The sequence below is a fragment of the Oryctolagus cuniculus genome, chromosome 17 (assembly GCF_051225735.1).
Source record: "Oryctolagus cuniculus isolate XC-2025 breed Fujian yellow rabbit chromosome 17, ASM5122573v1, whole genome shotgun sequence".
Lineage (NCBI taxonomy): Eukaryota > Metazoa > Chordata > Mammalia > Lagomorpha > Leporidae > Oryctolagus > Oryctolagus cuniculus.
In genome coordinates, this window is record NC_142883.1 from 43,809,393 (window position 1) to 43,833,317 (window position 23,925).

Below are 23,925 nucleotides of genomic sequence, written 5' to 3' on the forward strand. Positions count from 1 at the left end.
GAGCCACCCTTTATTACCTCCTAGGTTTTGCATCAGCAGGAAGCTGGATCAGAAGTACAGAGCCAGGACTTGAACACAGGCAATCTGATAAGAGATGTGGGCATCCCAAGCAACAACTTAACTGCTGCACCAAATACCTGCCCCTAAAGAAAATCTCTTGATGAATTCCGTTTAACTTCATGAACAGGCAGAAAGAGAGGTATAACATATTACTACTTACGTGAAATATAAATGGACGCCTGTAGAAGGAGCCGCTAACGTTTATTACAGAAGATTCCTAGTAATCTTCAGTGAAGCTGCTTGGACTAATTGGAGGTCTTCATGGGGCAAGCTCCATGTTACTGTATTTTTCCTCTCTTTTTCTTTTTTTAAATTACTTTATTTGAAAGAGAGAGTTCTGCATCCACTAATTTACTCCCCAAATGCAATGGCAACAAGGTCTGGGCCAGATTGAAGTCAGGAGTCAGGAATTCCATCTAGATCTGCCACATGGACAGGAACCCAAGCATAATAGTTGAAAGTTTGGTATATACTAGTCATTGTCCTAAATGCTTCTTCTATATTTCTCATTAAATCCCACAGCAACAATATAATATACCATTATTATTCCTTTTTACAAATGGGAGATTCATTACAAGGATTTTACAGAGGTTATATATAACATGTTTGAGGTCATAAACTAGATCTCAAAAATGAGTTTTTCTACTCCAAAAAACTGTTCTTTGCTAGTATACACTCCTGGCACCTAAATCTTTATAGCACATATCTTAAAATTTTCATTTGTATATATGCCAACAATGTTAGTACTTATGAAAGATTAACAGGACTTAAAGTGATCCTCACCACCCCCAAACCAAGTCTCTTTTGGATTGATTTGTGAATATCTTTCCAGACATATTTTTCTGTTGACTTATTTTACATATATTTGTACAAACAGATACATATGCTATTGTTAGGGACTTTTTTATTTTTATATTTTAAAGATTTATTTATTTATTTGAAAGACAGAGTTTCAGAGTGGCAGAGGGAGAGAGAGAGGGAAAGGGAGAGAAAAAGAAAGAGTTGGGGACTTTTTAAAAACTACAAATATATTTATAGAAAGAGAACCTGACTATCTTAAAGCCACAGATTACTGCCTCAAATTAATCTCCTTCTGTGATAATATGTATACTTTCACATAGTATATTGGTCAAGACTTTTATATAAAACTGAATTCAAATTTGCTTAAGCAAAACAGGATACATACAGGCTCATATAACTGAAAAGTCTTGAGCTTCATCTGATTTGAGACCCTGTCAGAATTCATCTTGTCAGATAATGTTCCATACCAGGAATCACTCCTATCCTCTTCACTGTTTTCCTGTTATTGACTTAATTTTCAGACTTTTCCCCATTTGTTGCAAAAATGGAACCAGCAGGGGCATCCCATATGGCACTGGTTTGGTCCCAGTTGCTCCACTCTTAATCCAGCTACCTCTTGCTGGCCAGGAAAAAGCAGAAGATGGCCCAAATGTTTGAGTCCCTTTCACCCACATGGGAGATCCTGATAAAGCTCCTGGCTTCAGCCTAGCCCAGCACTGGCCATTGCAGCTATCTTGGGAGTGACCCAGCAAACAGAAGATATCTCTCTCTCTCTGTCTCCCTGTCCTCTGTAACTCTGCCTTTCAAATAAATAAATAAATCTTAAAAAAAAAAAAAAAAAGAAAGAAAGAAAGAGAGAGAGAGAGATGAAACCAGCAGACCAGGACTACATTCTACTGTCTGAGCCATCCTTCTGAATAGAACTTCCTAATTAGCTCTAGAAGCCTTGAGGTAGTTTGGAACTGGTATAGCAGCAGCTTACTTGTATCAGGCGTCCACTTTTTTTTCTTACTTTCTGCTATACCATCTTTAAAATGTTGACTTCGTATTCTAGCTTATCATCTCATGGTCCCAGTGTAATGTAGCTTGCCTAGAAATCGTATCCTTCTTCAAAGCAAGAAAATGCGGACAAAAGGGAACACTGGCATTATCTGCCCTGTTCATCAGGTAGGCAACAGTTTTTGTAGAAACCTGCCTAACAAATGTCTGCTTATATACCAGCATCCAGAGCTGTGTCATATGTGGCCTCTCAGTTGTAATATAGCTAAAAAGATGAGTATTTAGCTCATTTAGCTTTTCTGTCCTATACCCATTATGTCCCATCATCCTGTATATAGAACACCTGTACAGACTTAAACTGAGCAATAAATACAGCACTTATGGTAACTTTGGAATAAATATTATGTTGTTGAAATATTTGCCGAATTGAAAACTTGGGACGTAATAGGTTAAAAAGTCAATAAGAGAAAAAAGGGTTGGGAGTATTTGTTGGGCTAGCCATTCTGTGATGTGCCCCTTGCCTGTTTTAGACCATGTACCTATCCTGGAGCCAGTCGTGATACTCAGAGGAATAACATCACCTGATTGGGTAGGCTTGGATCTCGTGCCCCTCCTTGGAGTTAGGAGATTAAAGTCAAGCCTAACCAAACTATTTGGTTTGAGAACAAAAAAAAGAATGATCCCTAAGACTCAGGGAATTCTGGTCAGACAAAAACACTGTATGGTATTTTTTATTGTCTCTTTTTAAAGCTCAAAATCCTGGATGAAGGGAAGCTTAGATGCCAAGTATCTGTTAATAGCATTGAAAAGTCTATTATCAGCCCTTTAGTCCTTTTGTTCATCTCTTAAAAGGTTTAGGGCTCATTTTGTTCAGTTTGTTTTCAGCTAATTGTATCAGAAGTAGATAGAATATTTTCACTAACATGGAAGTAGTCCTGTCTGTTGTCAGGGACTGTGGGGAGCAATCCGGACTAGACTGAGTTGCTCGAATTAGGACTTATTCTATGCATCTGCTCTCCCACAATATGGCGCTGGGAGAGAAGTAAACAGCTTCCGCACAGCTGCCTCCAGTTCAACCAATTAACTGTAGGACTTGCTCCTGATTGGAGAGCAGCGTACTCAGCCGAGTTGGGATTGGCGGAGGAGGACTATAAAGGAGGAGAGAGACGGCATGCACCAGGAACATCTATGGGGAACATCTAAGGGAACCTGTGCAGCCCCCGAGAAAGCCGGCCGGCGGTGTGCCGCTCCCCTGCGGAAGTGGGGAATGCGGCCAGGGGGAACTGCCCTTCCACGGAGGTGGAAGGGATAGTAGCCAACCCGGGAAGAACCAGCAGCAAACCCGGGGAGGGCCGAGCAGACGAAAGAACAGCGCAGGGTCCTGTGTTGCTCCTCCACGAAGAGGGGGAGCGACATAATGGTGCCGTGACTCGGATAGGAAACCTAGCTCGGATAGGAAACCTAGGACGGATAGAAAACTTAGGAGGGAAGAAACGTGACTCGGATAGGAAACCTAGGACGGATAAAAAACTTAGGAGGGAAGAAACGGGAAGAACTGGGAAAATACCGGAGAGAGAGACTAGCAAACAGCCTAGGGAAAAGCCGGACGAAAAAGGAGCCGGAAGAAGCTATTGAAAGCCTAGGCATAGATTCGGATACGGACTACGGGGGGAAGCTGGGAGAAATCTCTAAGGTCGAAAGCGAAAGTGAAAGTTAGAACAAACAGACTCGGACGCGGACTGTGGGGAGAGGCCAGGAGAAATGAGGGAGGAATATCGTTGGAGGAAAGCTTGGGGAAACATACCGGGTAGAGAAAAATGTTAGGGAAATTGAAGCCGCGGGGGGCAGGCCAAGGCGGAAACGAAAGCCACTTTGGGATTCTCAAGTTAGCCCGGGAATAGGGGGCGAAAAGTTAAAACCAGAAGCTGAGACGTAAACCAGATTGGGATCCGTCTGATTAGCCCGGGGAGCAAAGGACGGGAAGCCAGATCGTGGGGCGGAGACGTACGCTGGGTTGAATTCGCCAGGCTAGCCCGGGGAACTTAGATTGAATCCTAGTGGCGGAGACGCAAGCTACGCTGTGTTACTCGCGGAAGCCGCCGCGTGCAGAGAGAGCACGGGGCGTGAATAGATAGGGAACGCTGGCGTAGGCCGTGGTTCAGACGCGAAAGGGTTAAGCGTGGAGACCGCGGACCGCGCAAAGCCGGGAAGCCGCGCAGAGAGGCGCGCGGGCTGAAGCGGCGCAGAGCCGGGAACCCGCCGGCGGGGCGAGGTGCCGGAAAGCCGCAGGGATAAGAGAAACAGAAGTTTGGAAGTGAAGTAAAAGAGAAATGGGAATGCTGGAAGATAGAAGTGAAATGGGAGAGGTAGGAATGCCCGGAGATAGAGAAATAGAGAAAAATAAGGCCTCCCCTTAACATGCCAATTAGAAGGCTTGGATTCGGTCTGCCTGATTTAAGGCGGTAAGCGCCAGCAAAGCTCGACCAGAGTATGAGCTGCAGGTCACCGAAGATAGGCACGAACCAACACTAATAAGTCTCCCCCACAATAAGGCAATGAGAAGGCTTGGATTCGGTTTGCCTGATAGGTTTTGTAAACACCTGCAGGCAGTTCTAGCAGAGCAGAGTATGCGCTGCAGGGCACCGAACACAGGCACGCATCAGCGCCTAAAAACCTCCTCACAACATGGCGAAGAGAGGACCCGGATTCGGTTTTCCTGATTGATAGGACTTGTAAGAGCCTGTGGCAGCTCTAGCAAGTAGAGCAGAGTGTGTGCCGCGGGACACCGAAGACAGGCGCGTATCAACGCCAAAAAATAAAAAGAAAGGGGGATCTGTGGGGAGCAATCCGGACTAGACTGAGTTGCTCGAATTAGGACTTATTCTATGCATCTGCTCTCCCACAATATGGCGCTGGGAGAGAAGTAAACAGCTTCCGCACAGCTGCCTCCAGTTCAACCAATTAACTGTAGGACTTGCTCCTGATTGGAGAGCAGCGTACTCAGCCGAGTTGGGATTGGCGGAGGAGGACTATAAAGGAGGAGAGAGACGGCATGCACCAGGAACATCTATGGGGAACATCTAAGGGAACCTGTGCAGCCCCCGAGAAAGCCGGCCGGCGGTGTGCCGCTCCCCTGCGGAAGTGGGGAATGCGGCCAGGGGGAACTGCCCTTCCACGGAGGTGGAAGGGATAGTAGCCAACCCGGGAAGAACCAGCAGCAAACCCGGGGAGGGCCGAGCAGACGAAAGAACAGCGCAGGGTCCTGTGTTGCTCCTCCACGAAGAGGGGGAGCGACAAGGGACCATTTCTTATATTTAATAGACTCAAAAAGATGCTGGAGATCATTCAGTTCAAACTTATTTTATAGGTAGGTGTTTCTTTACTGTCACCTCAGAGTGCTTCCTATAGATACTGTGCATTGTACATACTCAGTGTTGCTGACTGTTCATTACAGTTTCTTTGCTGTCAGCTCTACAAGTCTAAAATTTATATATAGTTAGGTGAAGACTAACAGGAGTGTCTGCTCATGGTGCTTGCACAGCCTCGCCGACTGAACTGTGGCAATCATCACTCTGTAGTTAGACTGTGATGACTGTGGCATATCATTTAGGGCCTCTCACCCTAGTCCAGAGCTCATCCATGCTGCTTCATTTCACTGACAAGTAATCATAGTCATTAACAAAGCACACTCTTTATAACCTCTCCTGTCCTCATGACTCAGCACTAGCACCCACTCACTCCCACATTGCTAAGTGACTTACAAACATGCAGAGCAAACAGAAAGTGGACTGGTGTAATTAAAGAAGGAAAATTAACGTGTGTGAATGTTGAGAATTGGCAAAAATTTACTTCTAAATGAGACATTTAGGGTATATTTCTAATCATTTTTTTCATATTCAAACTGATCCATTTGCACTTCTAAGAAATAGAACCTTCTTGGCCAGCACCGTGGCTCACTAGGCTAATCCTCCGCCTGTGGTGCCGGCACACCGGGTTCTAGTACCGGATGGGGCACCGGGTACTAGTCCCTGTTGCTCCTCTTCCAGTCCAGCTCTCTGCTGTGGCCCAGGAGGGCAGCAGAGGATGGCCCAAGTGCTTGGGTCCTTGCACCTGCATGGGAAACCGGGAGGAATGTACCCAGCTCCTGGCTTTGGATAGGCACAGCGCAGGCCGTAGTAGCCATTAGGGGAGTGAACCAACGGAAGGAAGACCTTTCTGTCTCTCTCTCTCTCTCTCTCTCTCTCTCTCTTAAAAAAAAAAAAAAAGAAAAGAAAAGAAAGAAATAGAACCTTCTTGTCTGTTGCTGATATCCTGGGCCCAACTCGTTTTAACCATAATGATTCAAGGGAAAAGGGGGAAACTAGAAATCCAGCAGCTCTAGCACGCTTCTTTCCTGTGGAGCCAGTTTTAGGAACTAAATAATTAGTGGTTGTCCTTTTTTTTTTTTTTTAAGATTTTATTTATTTATTTGAGGGGTAGAGTTACAGACAGTGAGGGGAAGAGACAGAGAGAAAGGTCTTCCATCTGCTGGTTCACTCCCCAGAAGGCTGCAATGGCCTGAGTTGCTCTGATCAGGAGGCAGGAGCTTCTTCCAGCTCTCACTCATGGGTGCTGGGACCCAAGCACTTGGACCATCTTCCACTGCTTTCCCAGGCCACAGCAGAGAGCTGGATTGGAAGAGGGGCAGCCAGGACTAGAACCAGCGCCCATATGGGATGCCGGCGTCGCAGGTGGAGGATTAACCTGTTGTGCCATGGATCCGGCCCCATGTGGTTGTCTTTCTGAAGAAGTAATGGCATGAATGAACTGACTCACTCTCTGTGCCTTTTTTTTTTTTTTAAGATTTATTTATTTATTTATTTGAAAGTTAGAGTTACACTGAGAGAGAAGAAGAAGCAGAGAGAGAGGTCTTCCATCCACTGGTTCAATCTCTAAGTGGCCACAACAACTGAAGTTGCGCCTATCCAAACCCAGGAGCCTGGAGTTACTTCTGGGTCTCCCATGCAGGTACAGGGGCCCAAGGATTTGGGCCATCTGCTGCTGCTTTCCCAGGCCATAGCAGAGAGCTGGATCGGAAGTGGAGCAGCTGGGTCTTGAGCCGGTGCCCATATGGGATGCCAGCACTACAGGCAGCAGCTTCACCAGTTCCTCCACAGCACCAACCCCTGTGCCTCTTTTTAACACAGAGAAAAAGAAAGCATAGATTCTGGCTGAAATTACACTTAACCTTATCTTTAGTGTATTTTTTGGGATGTACTTCTGTAAACAAAGTTGAAATTTGGTGGGAGTGCAGCACATTTAAAATTTCAAATAGCCAGGGCCAGCTCTGTGGCATAGCAGGTAAAGCCATCACCTGCAGTGCCGGCATCTCACATGGATACCAGTTCAAGTCCCAGCTGCTCCACTTCCGATCCAGCTCTCTGCTATGGCCTGGGAAATCAGTAGAAGATGGCCCAAGTCCTTGGGCCCCTGCACCTGTGTGGAAGACCCGGAATAAGCTCCTGGCTCCTGGCTTTGGATTGGCACAGCTCTGCCCATTGCGGCCAACTGGGGAGTCAACCAGCGGGTGGAAGACCTCTCTCTCTCTCTCTCTGTGTAACTCTGACTTTCAAATAAGTAAATAAATCTTTAAAAAAAATTTCAAGTAGCCTTAACATCAACTCATTTGAATTTTCTCAAGTGCCCTTTCCCATGCCCAGTCATCCACAAGTGTTATAAATTTTGCTTTTTCATTTGTTCTCTATTCTCTAGTGGCATTACTCAACAAAGGGTCTGGCATATGGTGGATGTTAATAATTAGCAATGATTTTTAGTAGGTAAGGATATCTGTACTGGTACAGTCTAGTAGATGAGAAAGTCCACCCTCAAGTGATGTGTCCAAGTCTAATAATGGCAAAGTTAAGAATTTTAACACATATCTTACAGTACTCCAGTATTCACTTCTCCAAGCTATAACATACTTCTACCACAAATATGAAGGGTAGATTCACTTTGAGAATGGAAAAGAGAATTGCTTTTAGTGAGATATTTTGGCCAATTCACTAAGAACTGTCTAGAATTTGGCTGCCAATCTTCACAGGCCAGTAAAAAAAGAAGACTCCTATTCACAGTCAAATCAGAAATCTTTTCACGAGTATCATTATTCACTTTACAAAAAAAAAATCTTGGAGAAAACATATGTAAATTAAAACTGCTTGCCTTGGGCTGGCACAGTGGCGTAGCAGGGTAAATCCACCACCTGCAGTTTCGGCATCCCATATGGGCGCCAGTTCGAGTCCCGGCTGCCCCACTTCTAATCCAGCTCTCTACTATGGCCTGGGAAAGCAGTAGAAGATGGCCCAAGTCCTTGGACCCCTGCACCTATGTGAGATACCCAGAAGAAGCTCCTGGCTCCTGGCTTTGGGTTGCACAACTTTGGCTGTTGTGGCCAATTGGGGAGTGAACCAGTGGATGGAAGACCGCTCTCTCTCTGCCTCTCCTTCTCTCTCTGTGTAACTCTGACTTTCAAATGAATAAATAAAAATCTTAATTAAAAAAAAAAAAAAACCTGCTTGCCTGTCACTCTTCCCATTCCCCCTTTTCTTGCCACATTTAGTTTCAGAAGTACTATAGACTTAGTGTTACTAAACCAGAAACACTTCTCTATCCACCCAGGAGATAGTAAGTTGGTCTACAAATATGTGAATAGCAATTATATATGGATTCTGTGCACATTATGTTTTGTTACCTATAGTACTCTGTTAAGTCACATGCTATTTTAGATTAAAATAAACTTAACAGATCATCTAGTCCAACGTCTTCATTTTATTCTTAAAGATACTGAGTGAGGTTCAGACAAGTTGATTTATATAGTTAGTGACAAGACAGAACTAGAACCCCCATCTAATCTATTACTCTTTCATTCGAAAGAAAACTTCTGTATGGTAAATACCTCCTAATGATTCTGAGGCACCTTCTTCTTGTTCTTGTTGGATTTGCCTTTGCTGCCTTTTGTTGGGAGGAGGCTTTGTCTGTAGAAGATTGTAAATTCTTTGGTATTAGTAGTTGTCATAGCAGGATTCTGAGGCTGTGATCAAGATACAAGGAGACTTTAGTGTTCTACTTCTCTTATTTTTGATGTAGAAAGCTTGGCCAGCATATTTATACTGCTGATCGTGTTGGTTTTGGGGGCTTCCAGTGCCCAAAATAGCAGGAGCTTTCTGTTAGGTTTTGAATTTTCATCTATCAACAACCCTGAAAATACAAGACAGGATTGCCACCAGAAATACAAGAGCACTAGAGAAAGTCTGTGGAAATATATAATTAAAAAATGGTTATTGGGGCCGGTGCTATGGCACAGCAGTTTAAAGCCATGGCCTGCAGCACCAGCATCCCATATAGGCACTGGTATGCTTCCTGGCTGCTCCATTTCCGATGCAGCTTCCTACTAACACGCCTGGGAAAAACAATGAAGAATGACCCTGGTGCTTGAGTCACTGCTCCCACGTGGGAGACCTGGAAGAAGCTCCTGCCTTCCGCCTGACCTAGTCCCAGCCTTTTTGGCCATTTCAAGAGTGAACCAGTAGATGGAAAATCTCTCTGTCTCCTTCTTTCTCTATAACTCTGCCTTTCACATAAATACATCTTTTTTTAAAAAATAGTTATTTAGGGGCCAGGGTTGTTTTTTTTTAAGATTTATTTTATTTATTTGAAAAACAAACTTATAGATAAAGGTAGAGCCAGAGAAAGAGAGGTCTTCCATTCTGCTGGTTCACTCCCTCAAATGACCGCAGCAGTCAGAGCTAAGCTGATCTGAAGTCAGGAGCTCCCTCTGGGTCTCCCACGTGGGTGCAGGGGCCCAAGGAGTTGGGCCGTCTTCTGCTTTCCCAGGCCACAGCAGAGAGCTGGACCAGAAGAGCAGCCAGGATTTGAACCAGTGCCCATATAGGATGCCAGCACTGCAGGCTGGGCCTTTAACCCACTGCTTGGAACACTGGCATCCAACATTGGAGTACCATTTGGAGTCTCGGCTACTCTGCTTCCTATGTAGCTTCTTTCTCATTAACCTGGGAAGCAGCAGATGATGGCTAAAGCACTTGAGTTCCTGCCACCTACCAGGAAGACCCAGATGGAATCCCTGCCTCCTGGCTTCAGCCTGGTCCAGTCCTGGCTGTTGTAGCTATTTGAAGTAAATGGGGGATTTAAAAAATATTTTGGTACAAAAAAAAATGAAGGATCATCAAAACTGTGTATGATGGAAAAACTGCATAGGTTTTTCTCAAAAAGATTGATTTATTTGAAAGGCAGAGTGAAGAGGGAGAGGCAAAGAGTTATCTTCCAATAGCAGATTCAGTTCCCAAGTGCCTACAACAGCCAAGAGCCCAGAATTCTTTCTCAGTCTCCCACACGGGTAGCTGGAGCCCAAGGATTTGGACTTGCTGTCCCCTGCTGCCTTCTCAAGCACATTAAAAGGAAGCTAAATCAGAAGCAGAGCACCCAGGATCCAAACCAGGTACTCTGATAAGTGATTCAGGTGTCCCAAGCAGCAGCTGAACCTGTTGTGTCACAGCGCCCACTGCCTATGCATAGATTTCAAAATGTTTTTGCACCAAAATAAACATCTTATAAAAATGTACTTATTTGAAAGGCAGAGAGAGAGGGAGAGACAGAGAAAGGTGTCTTCCATCTACTCATTCACTCCCCAAATGTCCACATAACCAAGTCTGGGCTAGGCCCAAGCCAGGAGCTAGGAACTCCATCCAGGTCTCCCATATGGGTGGCAGGGGCCCAAGTTAAGGACCAGATATCAGGGCCAGATAAGGATGATACCACCATATTCACTAACATTTTGAAAACTCACTTGAGGTTTCTCCACAAACCTAGACTCATTATATAATCATAACATAGCAATTTGGGAATTAAACAAAATAGGAAGCCCCAAAGAACTATGAAGTTGGTTCTAATCTGAGAATATTTATTTTATTTTTATTTTTTGAGTCTGCTCTCATTGGATCTTTTGTTTGTTTTTAAGATCTATTTATTTGAAGGGCAGTGTTTCAGAGAGGCAAATGCAGAGAGAGAGAGAGAAGTCTTTCATCTGCTGGTTTACTTCCTAGATGGACTTGGGCCATCTTCTACTGCTTTCCCAGGTCATAGCAGAGAGCTGGATCGGAAGTGAAATAGCTGGGACTCCAACTAGCACCTATGTGGGATGCCAGCGTTTTGTAACTTTTTTCTGAAAAAGAAGATACAAATAATATTTAACATTAACAGGAAGTGATCCAATTCAGATAAAATGTAGTTTATGCAGGGACCCACCTCACTTTCCAATGTGAAAGTCAATAACTCTGAAGTTAGGTGATGTTCTTTAAGCCCAAGTTTTAACTTTGTTGTTATTGGAACTATTTTTCATAGATTTTAGCCTACCTAATGTATCTGTTTTAGGGGTAACAGGTGGAAGCCAGTTCTGAAAAGCTTTAGGAAAATATTTACCTTAAGATTAGTTTCTTTTTTTTTAAAGATTTATTTATTTATTTGAAAGTCAGATTTACACAGAGGAGAGGCAGAGAGGCAGAGAGAGAGAGAGAGAGAGGGAGGGAGAGAGGGAGAGGTAGGTCTTCCATTTGATGGTTCACTCCCAAGATGGCCACAACGGTCGGAGCTGTGCCAACCTGAAGCCAGGAACCAGGACCTTATTCCAGGTCTCCCACACGGGTGCAGGGATCCAAGGACTTGGGCCATCTTTTACTGCTTTCCCAGGCCAAAGCAGAAAGCAGGATCGGAAGAGGAGCAGCCGGGACTAGAACCAATGCCCATGTGGGATGCCAGCGCTTCAGGCCAGGGCGTTAACCCGCTGCACCACACACCACAGCGCCAACCCCAAGATTAGTTTCTCTTAAAAAATACAATTTAATGAATATTGTACCTAGAGTAATTTGGCCACACATTTAGAACTGTTGAGACTTGGAGGAAAACTGCACTGCCAAAGGTCGTCTTATTTTGATTTTTAATTGTGTATTTATTTAAAAGTGAGAGAGCTCCCATCTACTGGTTCACTCCCCAAATGCCTAAAGCAGCCATGGCTGGGCCAAGCAAAAGCCAGGAACTAGAACCAGTCCAAGTCTGCCATGTGGATGAGAAGAAATCAACTACTTGAGCCATCATCTGCTGCCTTCCAGGATGGGCGCTAGAAAAAGCTAGAATTGGAGGCAGAGTTAAGACTCAAACCTCGGCACTCTTGGTATGAGTTGCAGGAGTCCCAACCCAGTTTAACTACGAGGCCAAACGCCCACCTCAAAGATTATAGTAAGCCATAAGAAGAAAGAGAATGTGTCACCTTCCTTTAATTCTTCCTTTCTTCTATTAAGAATTTACTTGAAGGAGAGACATAGCAATGATTCTATTCACCTTTCTTATCTCCTGACATTTCCTGTAATGACATAGAAGCTTTATAAATTCTATGGCTTATTGGGTCATCCAAGCTATCTCCCTGCCTCAGAGCAAAGGGGTCACACATGACCATGTGGATCTGCCTGCTACTTATGGAAGATAATTACTGAATGAAAAATCAGTGATAAAGGCAGTTCAGATAGAACCAACAGAAACAATAGCATATTTTCTTACATTTTTATACATTCTTGAGTGTCCCATAGCTCCTATAAACTAGTATTTTGATAATACTGCCAGTATTATAGTAATATCGGCAGTGGTGACATTGCCATAGAGTATATTTACGTGCCTACTTGGCACAGTTCACACACTTAATCTTGCATGTGGCCAAGGCTTTAAATCTTTTTTCCCCATGCCAGTGTTTTGGCACTGCAGGTTAAGCTGCCACCTATAATGCCACCTCCCATATGGGGGCTAATTCAAGTCCTGGCTGCTCTACTTTCGATCCAGCTCCCTACTAATGTGCCTGGACAAGCCATGGAGGATGGCACAAGAGCTTGGGCCCCTGCACCCACATGGGAGACTGGGATGAATTTCCTGGCTTTGACCTGGCCTAGCTGTTTCAGCCATGTGGGGAGTAAGTCAGTGGATGGAAGATCTCTCTCCCTGTCTCTGTAACTCCACCTTTCAAATAAATAAAATAAATCTTTAAAAAAAATCTTTTTTTCCCCAACCATAGACATGTTTGACCTTCCCTTATCAAGCAAAGTGTTTAAGATACAAGAGTAACAGGAGCACCATGTTTACAAGGGTTGGTTTCTATTTTTTATGGGCTCTTTTGTGCTCTGACCTACAGTGAGTGATTATGCAGTATAAAATATGCTACTGGAAGTCAATGACAGTGGTTACTTTTGAAGTCTGATTAAAGAGGGGGAAACTTGTTCCGTTTGTGTTTAGACTTATGTGTACACGTTGTCTTTTAAGCTGGGTGCTTACCTAGTTATATATCGGCTGCATTCCATGTGTACTTATGTAAAGACTCACTTAAATATTTGAATTTTTTTATTCTTTCACAGCCATCTCTTCCTGTACTCTATACCCTGTCTAGCCAGGCTACACATGAAGCTGTTCATCTCCTTTGCAGGATGTTGGTCTTTGATCCAGTAAGTAGTGTTTGTTTTTATATTTTGTTAATGAACTTAAAATACAAGTTTTTAAAAGAAACACCTGGTTTTGAATAGATTGGCAATGTAAATATCAACTTTTCAGAAGATAAACTTCAATCCCCAGATTCATGTTTATCAGGTTCACTCACCACATAAAAGTTTATTAACACAAGAAGAGAGATAAGAACTCTACCATTCTTATTTATTTCGGTATTTGTGAAAGGAGTTTGAAATGAAGTTAAACCAGTAGAAAAAAAAATAAGATTATTTGAAAAAAATCTGCCATTTCTGTTGCATAAGGAAATGTTTGCTCTGGGTTGTTGAGATGGTGGCTTTTTGAAATGCCCTTTCTGGACTTGACTCTTCTGGGAAATACCACAAACTACGCAAGTTCTGCTCTTTATTTATTCATTGCTCCAAAGAATATTTTTTTAGTTACATCTGTGCCAATAACTGTAATCAAACAAGACTCAAAAATGGAAGCTTTTAGACTTGAATTGAGTTCCCAGCTCCTGGCTTTGGCCCAACCCTTTTTGTCATGGCCATTGTGGGTATTTGGGAGTGAACCAATAGGTAGAACTTCTCTTTCTCTCTATGTACGTCTCTGCTCTGCCTTTCAAATAGCAACAACAAAAAATGAAGCATTTGGAAAAGTTTTCTTGACAAGAATATAAGGAAGTCACCATTTGCAAACTACAAAAGGTATCCAAAGAATTCAAAAACCACAAAATTATCAAAGTTAAATTTACATTGTTCTATTTGTGATGAAAAAAATAGGGGGCAACTTTCTTTGTTTTGTTAAGATTGATTTATTTATTTGAAAGAGTTCCAGATAAAGGAGGACAGAGAGATCTCCCATCCATGGTTGATTCCCCAAATGACTGTAACAGTCAGGGCTGTACCAGCCACAGCCAGGAGCCAAGCTTCTTCCAGGTCTCCCATGTGGGTCCATGGGCCAAAGTACCTGGACCATCTTCTGCTGCCTTCCCAGACCCACTATCAGGGAGCTCGATCAGAAGTGAAACGCTGGGACTTGAAATGGCGCCCATGTGGGATGCTGGCATCATTGGTGGCAGCCTAACCTGCTACACCACAATGCCAACCCCCAAAAAAGGCAAATTTCTTACGTGACTGCCACATCCATAAGAGTCAGAACTGTTTAAAGATATCACCATAAAAAAGATTAGGAATAAAAAAAGTTCTTTTCTGGGGTTCAGGTTTGTAAGAAATAGTAAGTTTTATTACTTGGGTGCACAGAACCAGTCAGGGTTACCAAGTTATTTTTGTGACATCTCATTGTGCAGACTGGATTTTTAAAACTTTGACATTTATTTTTGTGTTTTTACTTGTGGTATATGAAGTGTTAAGCAACATTGGAAGCAAGACATGGTGGCAGTTCTTGCTTTCACAGTCTCTCCTTGTGATCAGGTTCCTGCCAATGAGCACAGCTGTAGTCACATAAAGTCACATAACTTCTGATTACGTATCATTGGTTTGATATTTTTTTTGCAAGTTTATGGACATAGCTCATAGAAGATGTTAATATCTAACATCTTGGGTCTGGCACTGTGGCATAGCAGGTAAAGTCACCACCTGTAGTGGCAGCATCCCATATGAGCACTGGTTTCAGTCCCAGCTGCTCCACTATGGCCTGGGAAAGCACTAGAAGATGGCCCAAGTCCTTGGGCCCCTGCACCCGAGTGGAAGACCCAGAATAATCTACTGGCTCCTGGCTTTAGATCAGCCCACTTCGGCCGTTGTGGCCAACTGGGGAGTGAACCAGCGGATGGAAGACTTCTCTCTCCCTCTCTGCCTCTCCTTCTCTCTTTGTGTAACTCTGGATTTTAAATAAATAAATAAATGTTTACCAAAAAATCTAACATCTTTTGTATGGTTAACAAAACTAGAGCCATAGGAAACTTAAGCTTCAGAGGTAATTTCTCTCTGCCTCTAGAGGACTTTATAAAGGTCCTAGGGTTAACATTTACTTTTTTTTTTTTTTTTAAGATTAATTTATTGGGGTTGGTGTTGTGGTGTAGCGAGTAAATCTACTGCCTGTGATGCTGACATCCCATATGGGTGCAGGCTCATGTCCCAACTACTCCACTTCTGATGCAGATCCCTGCTAATGGCCTGACAAAGCAGTGGAAGATGGCTCAGGTACTTGGGCCCCCGAACCCACCCTGTGGCCTAACCCCAGCCATTGTTCCCATCTGGGGAGTGTACCAAAGGATGGAAGATGTCTTTCTGTCTCTCTGTCTCTCCCTCTTCTCTCTGTAACTCTGCCTTTCAAGTAAGTAAATAAATCTTTGAAAAAATAGCAAGGCTAAAAAGGTGCAGGCTGCGTAGCACAGGTTAAGCTGCTGTTTGAGATCCCATATCAGGAAAAAGGAGTTACAAGAGAGAGGGAGAGACAGAGAGAGAGAATGAGAGGCCCTCTATCTACTGGTTTATTCCCCAAGTAGCCGCATCTGCCAGGAGAGACTGGAACTCCAAGTGGGTGGCAGGGGCCCAAGCATTTGAGTCATCAGTCATCTACCACTGCTTTTCCCAGGCCATCAGCAGTACATTGGATCAGAAGTGGAGTAGCCAGACATGAACCACTGCCCATATGGGATGTCACAGGTGGCAGCTTTATTTGCAATGGCAGAATGCCAGCCCCTCAGGGAAAATTTTTTCTTTTTTAAGTTTATGTATTTGGCCCTGCGCTGTGGCGTAGCAGATGAAGCCGCCACCTACAGTGCCAGCATCTCATATGGGCACCTGTTTGAGTCCCGGCTGCTCCACTTCCAACCCAGCCCTCTGCTATGGCCTAGGAAAGCAGTGGAAGATGGCCCAAGTCCTTGGGCTAGTGCACCCACGTGGAAGACCCTCAAGAAGCTCCTGGCTTCTGATGAGCACAGCTCTGGCCATTCCAGCAATTTAGGGAGTGAACCAGCAAATGGAAGACCTTTCTCTCTCTGCCTCTGCCTCTCTGTAAATCTGCCTTTCTTTTTTTTTTTTTTTTAAATTTATTAATTTATTTGAAAGTCAGAGTTACACAGAGAGAGGAGAGGTAGAGAGAGAGAGATCTTCCATCTTGATGGTTCACTCCCCAATTGGCCGCAATGGTCGGAACTTTGCCAATCCGAAGCCAGGAGCCAGGAATTTCTTCCGGGTCTCCCATGTGAAGGCAGGGTCCCAAGGACTAGGGCCATCTTCTACTGCCTTCCCAGGCCCTAGCAGAGAGCTGGATCAGAAATGGAGCAGCTGGGACTAGAACCAGCGCCCACTTGGGATTCTGCCACTTCAGGCCAGGGCGTTAACCCGCTGCTGCATAGCACGGGCCCCTTAAATCTGCTTTTCAAATAAATAAATAGATCTTTTTTAAAAAAAAAAAAAGTTAATGTATTTATTTGAGAGGCAGAGCCACAGAGAGAGAGAGGGAGAGACAGAAAGGTCTACCATCAGCTGGTTCACTCCCCAAATGGCTGCAACAACCAGAGCTGAGCCAGTCCCAGGCCAAGAGCCAGGAGCTTCTTCCATGTCTCCCAGGTGGGTGCAGGGGACCAAGTACTTGGGCCATCCTCCACTACTTTCCCAGGCCATAGTAGAGAGCTGTATCAGAAGTGGAGCAGCCAGGACTCGAACCAGCACCCTTTTGGGAGTCAGCACTGCAGGCAGCAGCCTTACTCTCTACGCCACAGTGCCAGTCCCCAAGATTATTGTCTTAACTCACAAAGTTTTTTGAAATCTTTGAGTTTACCACTTCAGCAAGAAAAAATTTCTAAAATGCCAATATATTTAATCCTTGACAAAGAGTATTATTTTCAAGTCTTTGAAATTTTTTATGTCTTCAATATACTGAAAGCAAATTGGAACAGATTTGATGTTAAGAAATCTCATAATATGGTATATTGACTCCCTACAGAAGTATACAAAGTACATCAGTTTGTTTACCTAGAAATATTTCATATTTGTAAAATGGAAAGTTTTATCAACTTTTATTCAAGACTAAGGGAGCCAATTCTGATAAAGCAACAGAACACAGGATAGAAACAGGTGTCCGTATCTATTACAAATGTTGAACAGTTAAAGAAACAAGATATTCACAATGTGTAATTAAGATATATAATATGCAATTAAGTGCCATTAGGTCTTTTAGAACACCATTATTAACCATCTGAGTAATTTTGTGATTTCTTTCTCAATTTAGCAAGAGAGTCCTTCCTGTCAGTGATATCACATTTTGTAAAATAACAGCCTCCTTTCTTTGGCCTTGTGAGGTCCTAAAGAGGTGTTAATTTGTTTAGAGACATGGAGGTTGATCATTGCGTGCCAGGAATCTGGTTTACTTTTTGTTCAAAGGTTTCTCTTTGGTAAAACACTTTGGTACACATAGAACACATAGAGCATAATATCCATAGTCAGGAAAAATACTAAAATCTTTTCAACCCTACATTCTCAAATTTCAGGAAATACCAATCTGCAGACAAAAGAAGCTAACACAGGAAGCAGACTCCAGCTGCTGGTGCCAGCTGACTGGGACCCAGTGTCTGACATCTGCCACCTGATAGAAATGACTTAATGGTCAGATGATAAAGCGCAGATTTAATCACCATTGCCAATAGTGTGAGCAGCTGGCAGCATGTTCAGTCACAGATTTGGCCAAGGACCAAATTTAATGTACAGAAAAGCTAGAGAACTGAGTCCCACAGGTGTGACCAAAGAAGCCAAGGAAAGGGGAGCTGACCACCAGAGGGGTGCAGGACCAGGTCTGCTGCTCTGTTAGTATACTTGTTTCTTTGGGTTTAAATGGGGGAACTTTATCCCAGTGATTTCCTATCTCTCCAGGAAGACTTGGACTTTTTAAAGGAAAAAAACTTTGCTTGCTGTTAGTGCAAGGGAGTCAGGCTTAGAAGGGCTGGGTCACCAAACATATTACCCACAACCTAACAAATAGGTAATGGCAGTAAAGGAAAAAAAACAAGGTCACCAAGTTTACCCTTGTAGGTTCATGGTGGATAACCAACAGCTTTGTTTTATCTTATCCTGAAAGGTCATGATATAAGCATGGTAGGAACTCAATTTTAGTAGAAATACACATGTAAGTGCTTTATGGTGGTATATGCTAACAGTAGTTTGTCATCCTAAGCTACATGCCCCCTCTATTTCTATGTTCACTTTTAAATTCAGTTATCCTTCTTTGCCTATGATATACTATAAATTAAGTGTAAACTATGTAAAGCAATTTCTGTGTCTTGTGAAATATCTTGTGTGGACAGTCATATTTATCTGTAGTGTTGATGTGCTGGTCTCTAAATTTGATTTCAGTCTAAAAGAATATCCGCTAAGGATGCCTTAGCCCACCCCTACTTAGATGAAGGGCGACTACGATACCACACGTGTATGTGTAAATGTTGCTTTTCCACCTCCACTGGAAGAGTTTATACCAGTGACTTTGAGCCCATCACCAATCCCAAATTTGATGACACTTTTGAGAAGAACCTCAGTTCTGTCAGACAGGTTAAAGGTGAGTGTCTTTTTTGGCCTTTGGCCAAGCAAGATGACTGGTAACATTTTCTGTTATGTGCCTGTGAAGAGCTGAGAGCTGGATGCTGACCAGAGTTCCTCTGTATGTTTATTTTATTACCTTACTAACAACTGTGTGTCCAGGCAGATCTGTCAGGAAAGCTATGTGTGTTGTACAAATGTTGATTTAATGTTGCATGGAGGAGAGGGTCAGGCAGAAGAATGACTGTTTTGTTCTTATTTTCAAAGTGGTAGTGAGTGTAACTCAAAATATATTTAATATGTATTCATTCTGTCATTTCATTAACTGAAATACTTGCCTTCTTTTTTAAAAGGATTAAAACCCACTGAGGGAATTATTCTTTGAATGATGCCTAGAGAAAGGAAATTCTGATAGTTTATTCATAAAATTTCATGGCATGATAATCTGTTGAGATGGATGGAGTAGGTATAATGACATCCAAAATTCTGAATGTTTAAAATGTGTCTCTTCCAGGGCATTTAGAAGAGAGGGTAGCTCCCAAAGTAAACAACCCAAAACTATATACCTAAATACCAACTGAAATTTTTAAGTGATCTTGAAAAAGGTGATAATTACCAGCAATTTAGAAGAGTTCACCCATTACACCAATCCTATGGAGTCTGAAATTTCTAGACTATTTTACTCTTTACATTGATGGGGTTCCAGTCTGTGTAATGCCACCCTTTAGGGTTTTGTCTGTATTTAGCAACAGCTGTCATTTTTGTTTCAGAAAAGTTCAGTTGTGCTCTGCTTGATAGCTGACCTGTGTCTTTGATGTAACTAAACCAATAGGAAGTGCCATTCAGATGCTAAAGTTAGCTGAGAATCCACTGCTCCCAGGCCTGCAAATTAGCATGGATTAAATGATGTTTGTTTTCTCCACAGAAATTATCCACCAGTTTATTTTGGAACAGCAGAAAGGAAACAGAGTGCCTCTCTGCATCAACCCTCAGTCTGCTGCTTTTAAGAGCTTTATTAGGTAACTATATGTATGTATTTCTGACATTCTTATTAGAAGTTAAAAGATGTTGTGATTTTGTTACTCAGCATATTCCCGTTTTTATGTAGATTGGATAACATAGATAAAAGCTCTGACAGAAGCCATTATGAGCTTTGGCTATAGTCAAAGGTATATTTAAAATAGAAGCGTCAGTGTGTACGTTGATGCCAGTCCACGGTGGTTGCTGTGGCAGTTTTTCCCCAGGTGCGCATTGTGCTGCCTGATGATGAGCATGTGCGTGGGGTCTTGCTGCAGCCACAGTGTGGCCACCACCTGCCTGGGGATTAACATGGTCATCTTGGTTCCCACTGCTGTTCCCACCCTAGTAATAATAACTGCAAGCAAGAAAATGCCTTTTTTAAAGGTGAGCTCCTCACCTGGCTTATTTAGAGGAGAAGCCAACAGGCTGATAGCAGAGCTATGAACCTGTTTGCATCCTAGCAAGCTTCCTTCTGTTTGTCCCTTTTTCCTGCCTTCCCTTGGTCTCTATATTAATCAGGGTACAGTCAAGACAGAAACTGCTCCAGTAATATGAATGGGGAAAATTAAGTTACAAGAGTCATTAACAAGATGGCTAGCTACTGAAAGGCATAAAAAGAGGATTCTGAAGTAGCAGATGCAGAAAGGAGCTACTTCTGTAGACTGAGGGCAAGTGAATGAGGAGGAAAGAAGATGCCCTCCACCAGGGAGCTCTTTGGAGGGAGTCTGTCTGCTACAGGAATGCACAGCAGGAGGGCAAGGAAGGAATGTCCCAGAAGGTGTGGGCAGAGGCCTGCTAGGTCGCAAAGAAAGTTGCCAGACAGTTTGGTAGACCAAACCTGGCCTTGCACATCAAGACAAAAAGAGAACGCCAGAATCAGAGGGAAGCTGCCTCCTGCTGTGTGTTCAGCCTTGCAGTGCCCTTCCAGCGCCATCTGTTGCCAAAGGCTAACATTAAGCCCCGTGGTAAGAGGGAGCCGAGAACAGTTTCTGGCTCCAGTGTCACAAACAGGACAAAGGGTGGATTTGGATCTGAGAAGCCACATAGTCTCCTTTTTTCCCCACCTGCCTTTCTCCCTCTCCCTGTCTTCTCTTTCCTTTTTATACATGATATTGAAGTGGTCTGAATTTGTTGAACCAAAGTAAAGAATTTTTATTTAAAAATTGTGAAATGAAGTGACTTTCATTTCCTCCATGTATTTTTTTCTGTAGAAGCAAGGAATTAACTTCTATTTTTAACTTCTCTGTGATTTTAAATTACTTTGTTTTACTATTTTACTCTAAAACCAGAGACCCAGTCAGCCAACTACAAATCATTTGTTATCCTTGGCCCTGGGGAACTCAAGTGGTTACCACCACCCCCACCACCCCTTCTCAGGTTTATAATCTAATTAGCAGCCTGAGAGAATCATATAAAGTAACTAAAACAGATCTATGGATAACAAATGTTAAAGGATTATACCTCCTAGTCCATTACTGTTTGGTAAAAGATTGTTTATGACACACCTTCAAAATAGGACTCCCCTGAAAGTCACCATATTTTGAGAGGCCACTTTTAAGTGGATAATTTTTGCATCCTTTAAGGTTATTTTCCTGATTTATAATAGATATTATTTAGAATAGCTACTACTTACATTATGCAATAGGCACCATGGAAAAATGCTTTACATATATTATCACAGCTGTTCATCACAATATCCTGTGAGGCAGATAGCATTATCCTTTTCCAAACGTAAAAAGATCAAGGAACTTGCTCAGTGCTCAACTTTAAATTATATGTTGTCTTCAGGCCCACGTCTTAGCCACCGTGCCATATCACCTCACTATAGGTAATGGACTCAAATGGACAATTTGCAGCAAATTTAACATTAAAGAAGTTAAAGAGACAAAAATAAAAATCCAGGAATGGGCTTAAAGTTTTTTAAAGGAAGAGAGGAAAAGACAGGCAGCATTGGGTTGCCCTGTTGCCTGCTGGAGTGTTACAGCTGATTTCACCATCTGTCCCTTTTTTCCAGTTCCACTGTTGCTCAGCCGTCTGAGATGCCCCCATCTCCTCTGGTGTGGGAGTGACCGTGGACGATAGTGTACTACTGAAGATGTGATGTAGCTTTCCACTGGAGTCTGGGATTTGCAATTCTGGAGGTTAATCATGCTTGTACTGTAATTTTACTAATGAAGTTTTAAATTAACAACCACTACTTGTATGATATGAATAATATTTAGAAATGTTACTAGACTTTTAATCTTGTAAAGTGGTTGTGCTTTTAGAAGAGAAATATTTTACCCAGAGTTGCACATGTTTTATGAATTTAGTGCAGCTGTTATGGCTCACCTCAGAACAAAAGAGAATGAACCAAATTTGGGAGTTTGGGGTTTTGTGTTTTTTTGTTTTGTTTTGTTTTGTTTTTCTCTTTTTAAAATGAAGTGAGATTGTTCACACACACAAACACACACACACACACAGACACACAAAGGACAGTCATACTTTTTGATATTTGAGCCATTCCTAAAGATTTGGGGTTTTCTAAAACTAAAGAATCTAGAAACCTTGCCTGCGACCAATCATGGAGCCACAGGAGCTGATTGTGGCTGCACCTGGGGGGGAGGGTCGGGAGGAGGGGCATGCCACCGAATGATCAAGCCCTATGATTAGCTTCTCGTTAGAGCCGTGATGGTGATGTGTGCTGTCTAAAATCCAATGTTGTGGGTAGAGAGAATGAGTTTGTGACTAGGAGAGACTAAACTTTTGTTTTCCTTACCCAGTATAAATATATATATATATATTTAATCTATTTTTATTAGAAGTTTTTCTGCTCTTTCTTACATAAAAAACCCCAAGCATGCATCTTTCATGTGTGTAAATAATTCATTTCTGGGCTAATTTCAAAAGAATCCCAACATTGCTGTATAGAGAGAGAACTAGCTTGCACATTTTAGGTCTGTGAAATTTTGTGAGACTTTTCCTGCACTGGACAGTGAAAAATAATAAATAAAAGACAAAAACAAATTTTAAAAAATTTTAAAGCCACAAAAAAGGCACATAGGGGATTATGTCAAATGTGTTTGTGTCCTTAAGCAAAGCTGTGGGAGTCTTGAAATGTCACAGTAGTAAATAACTTATTACTTTTTGACAAAGTCTTTTTCCTGTTGGAACACTGAATTCTTGTGTGCATATGTATATATGAATACAAATCGAAGGCCTCTACCTCCTGGAGCTATACAACTTGGCTTGTTTACCTCCACATGCTGATGATGACTATTTTTTTTTTTTTTAAGTTCAATGTGGAGACTTGAAACTTGAATGTCCCTTCCAACTTTTATATTAAAAATAAAAAGACAAGAAAATTGAAGATCGTTTTTCACCTGTACAAGGAGTACTAATGGATCGTCTTAAAATTGGTCTAGGAAAAAACCTTGGTGTGTGTTATGGACAATTAACTGTTAAAGTTATTGTAAGTTATCTGTATTTAGCAGAGTATTTTCATCTTGAGTGATCTGAGCTGAATTTGAAGACTATTAATAAGTTATGTTTGGAAGTTTTAACTTCAATGAAGTAATTATTTGCTGTGAAAGAAACAAACATTGAATTACTAAACAAAGATGGTGCAATATCTTTGTTTTTTTTTATGAGGCTCCTGAGAATCAACCCAACTGAAGCATTTCAATTCACTTGAATGAGAAACGTGTTTAGTATCAAAAGAGCCCGAGAAGACACTGGTGTGAAAGGTACAATCTCAGAGGTTGGTCAGTTCCCGTGGCACACTTTCTGGTCACTTTGTACAATGTAGATTTGAAGTACAGTGGTGAAAACATTAAATGTGACATTTGAAAAAATGTGTCTTCTGTTTTATTTCAGTTTCTTTGCTTTGTTTATGCTTCTGTAAAGTACTTTGCTAAGTCTTGAGACATTTCCTACTTATATTTCCACTTGGGTTTCTGAGGAAATTAGAAATTTTCTAAAATTTCCCTGGAAGCTGAAGTGCCAAAAACATATTGAAAACTTAGTTAACCAATATCAG

The 23,925-nt window shown here is 42.4% G+C and overlaps 1 protein-coding gene across 6 annotated transcripts in view; it reads left to right on the top strand.

The window, feature by feature from the left end:
• The window catches only part of NLK (nemo like kinase), a 188,186-nt gene extending 164,478 nt beyond the window's left edge, over positions 1-23,708 (top strand). For 4 of the 6 annotated variants that reach the window (XM_089317474.1, XM_089317473.1, XM_051824611.3 and 1 more), the window contains 4 exons: positions 13,305-13,391; positions 18,708-18,906; positions 19,813-19,906; positions 21,922-23,708. In XM_089317474.1, coding sequence (XP_089173600.1) covers positions 13,305-13,391; positions 18,708-18,906; positions 19,813-19,906; positions 21,922-21,976 — 435 coding nt within the window. In that variant the 3' untranslated portion in view covers positions 21,977-23,708. Of the gene's footprint in view, positions 1-24; positions 1,706-13,304; positions 13,392-18,707; positions 18,907-19,812; positions 19,907-21,921 lie in introns of those variants that run through there. The other 2 variants (XR_519262.5, XM_089317472.1) reach the window with 2 other exon arrangements.
• The last annotated feature ends 217 nt before the right edge of the window (positions 23,709-23,925 follow it).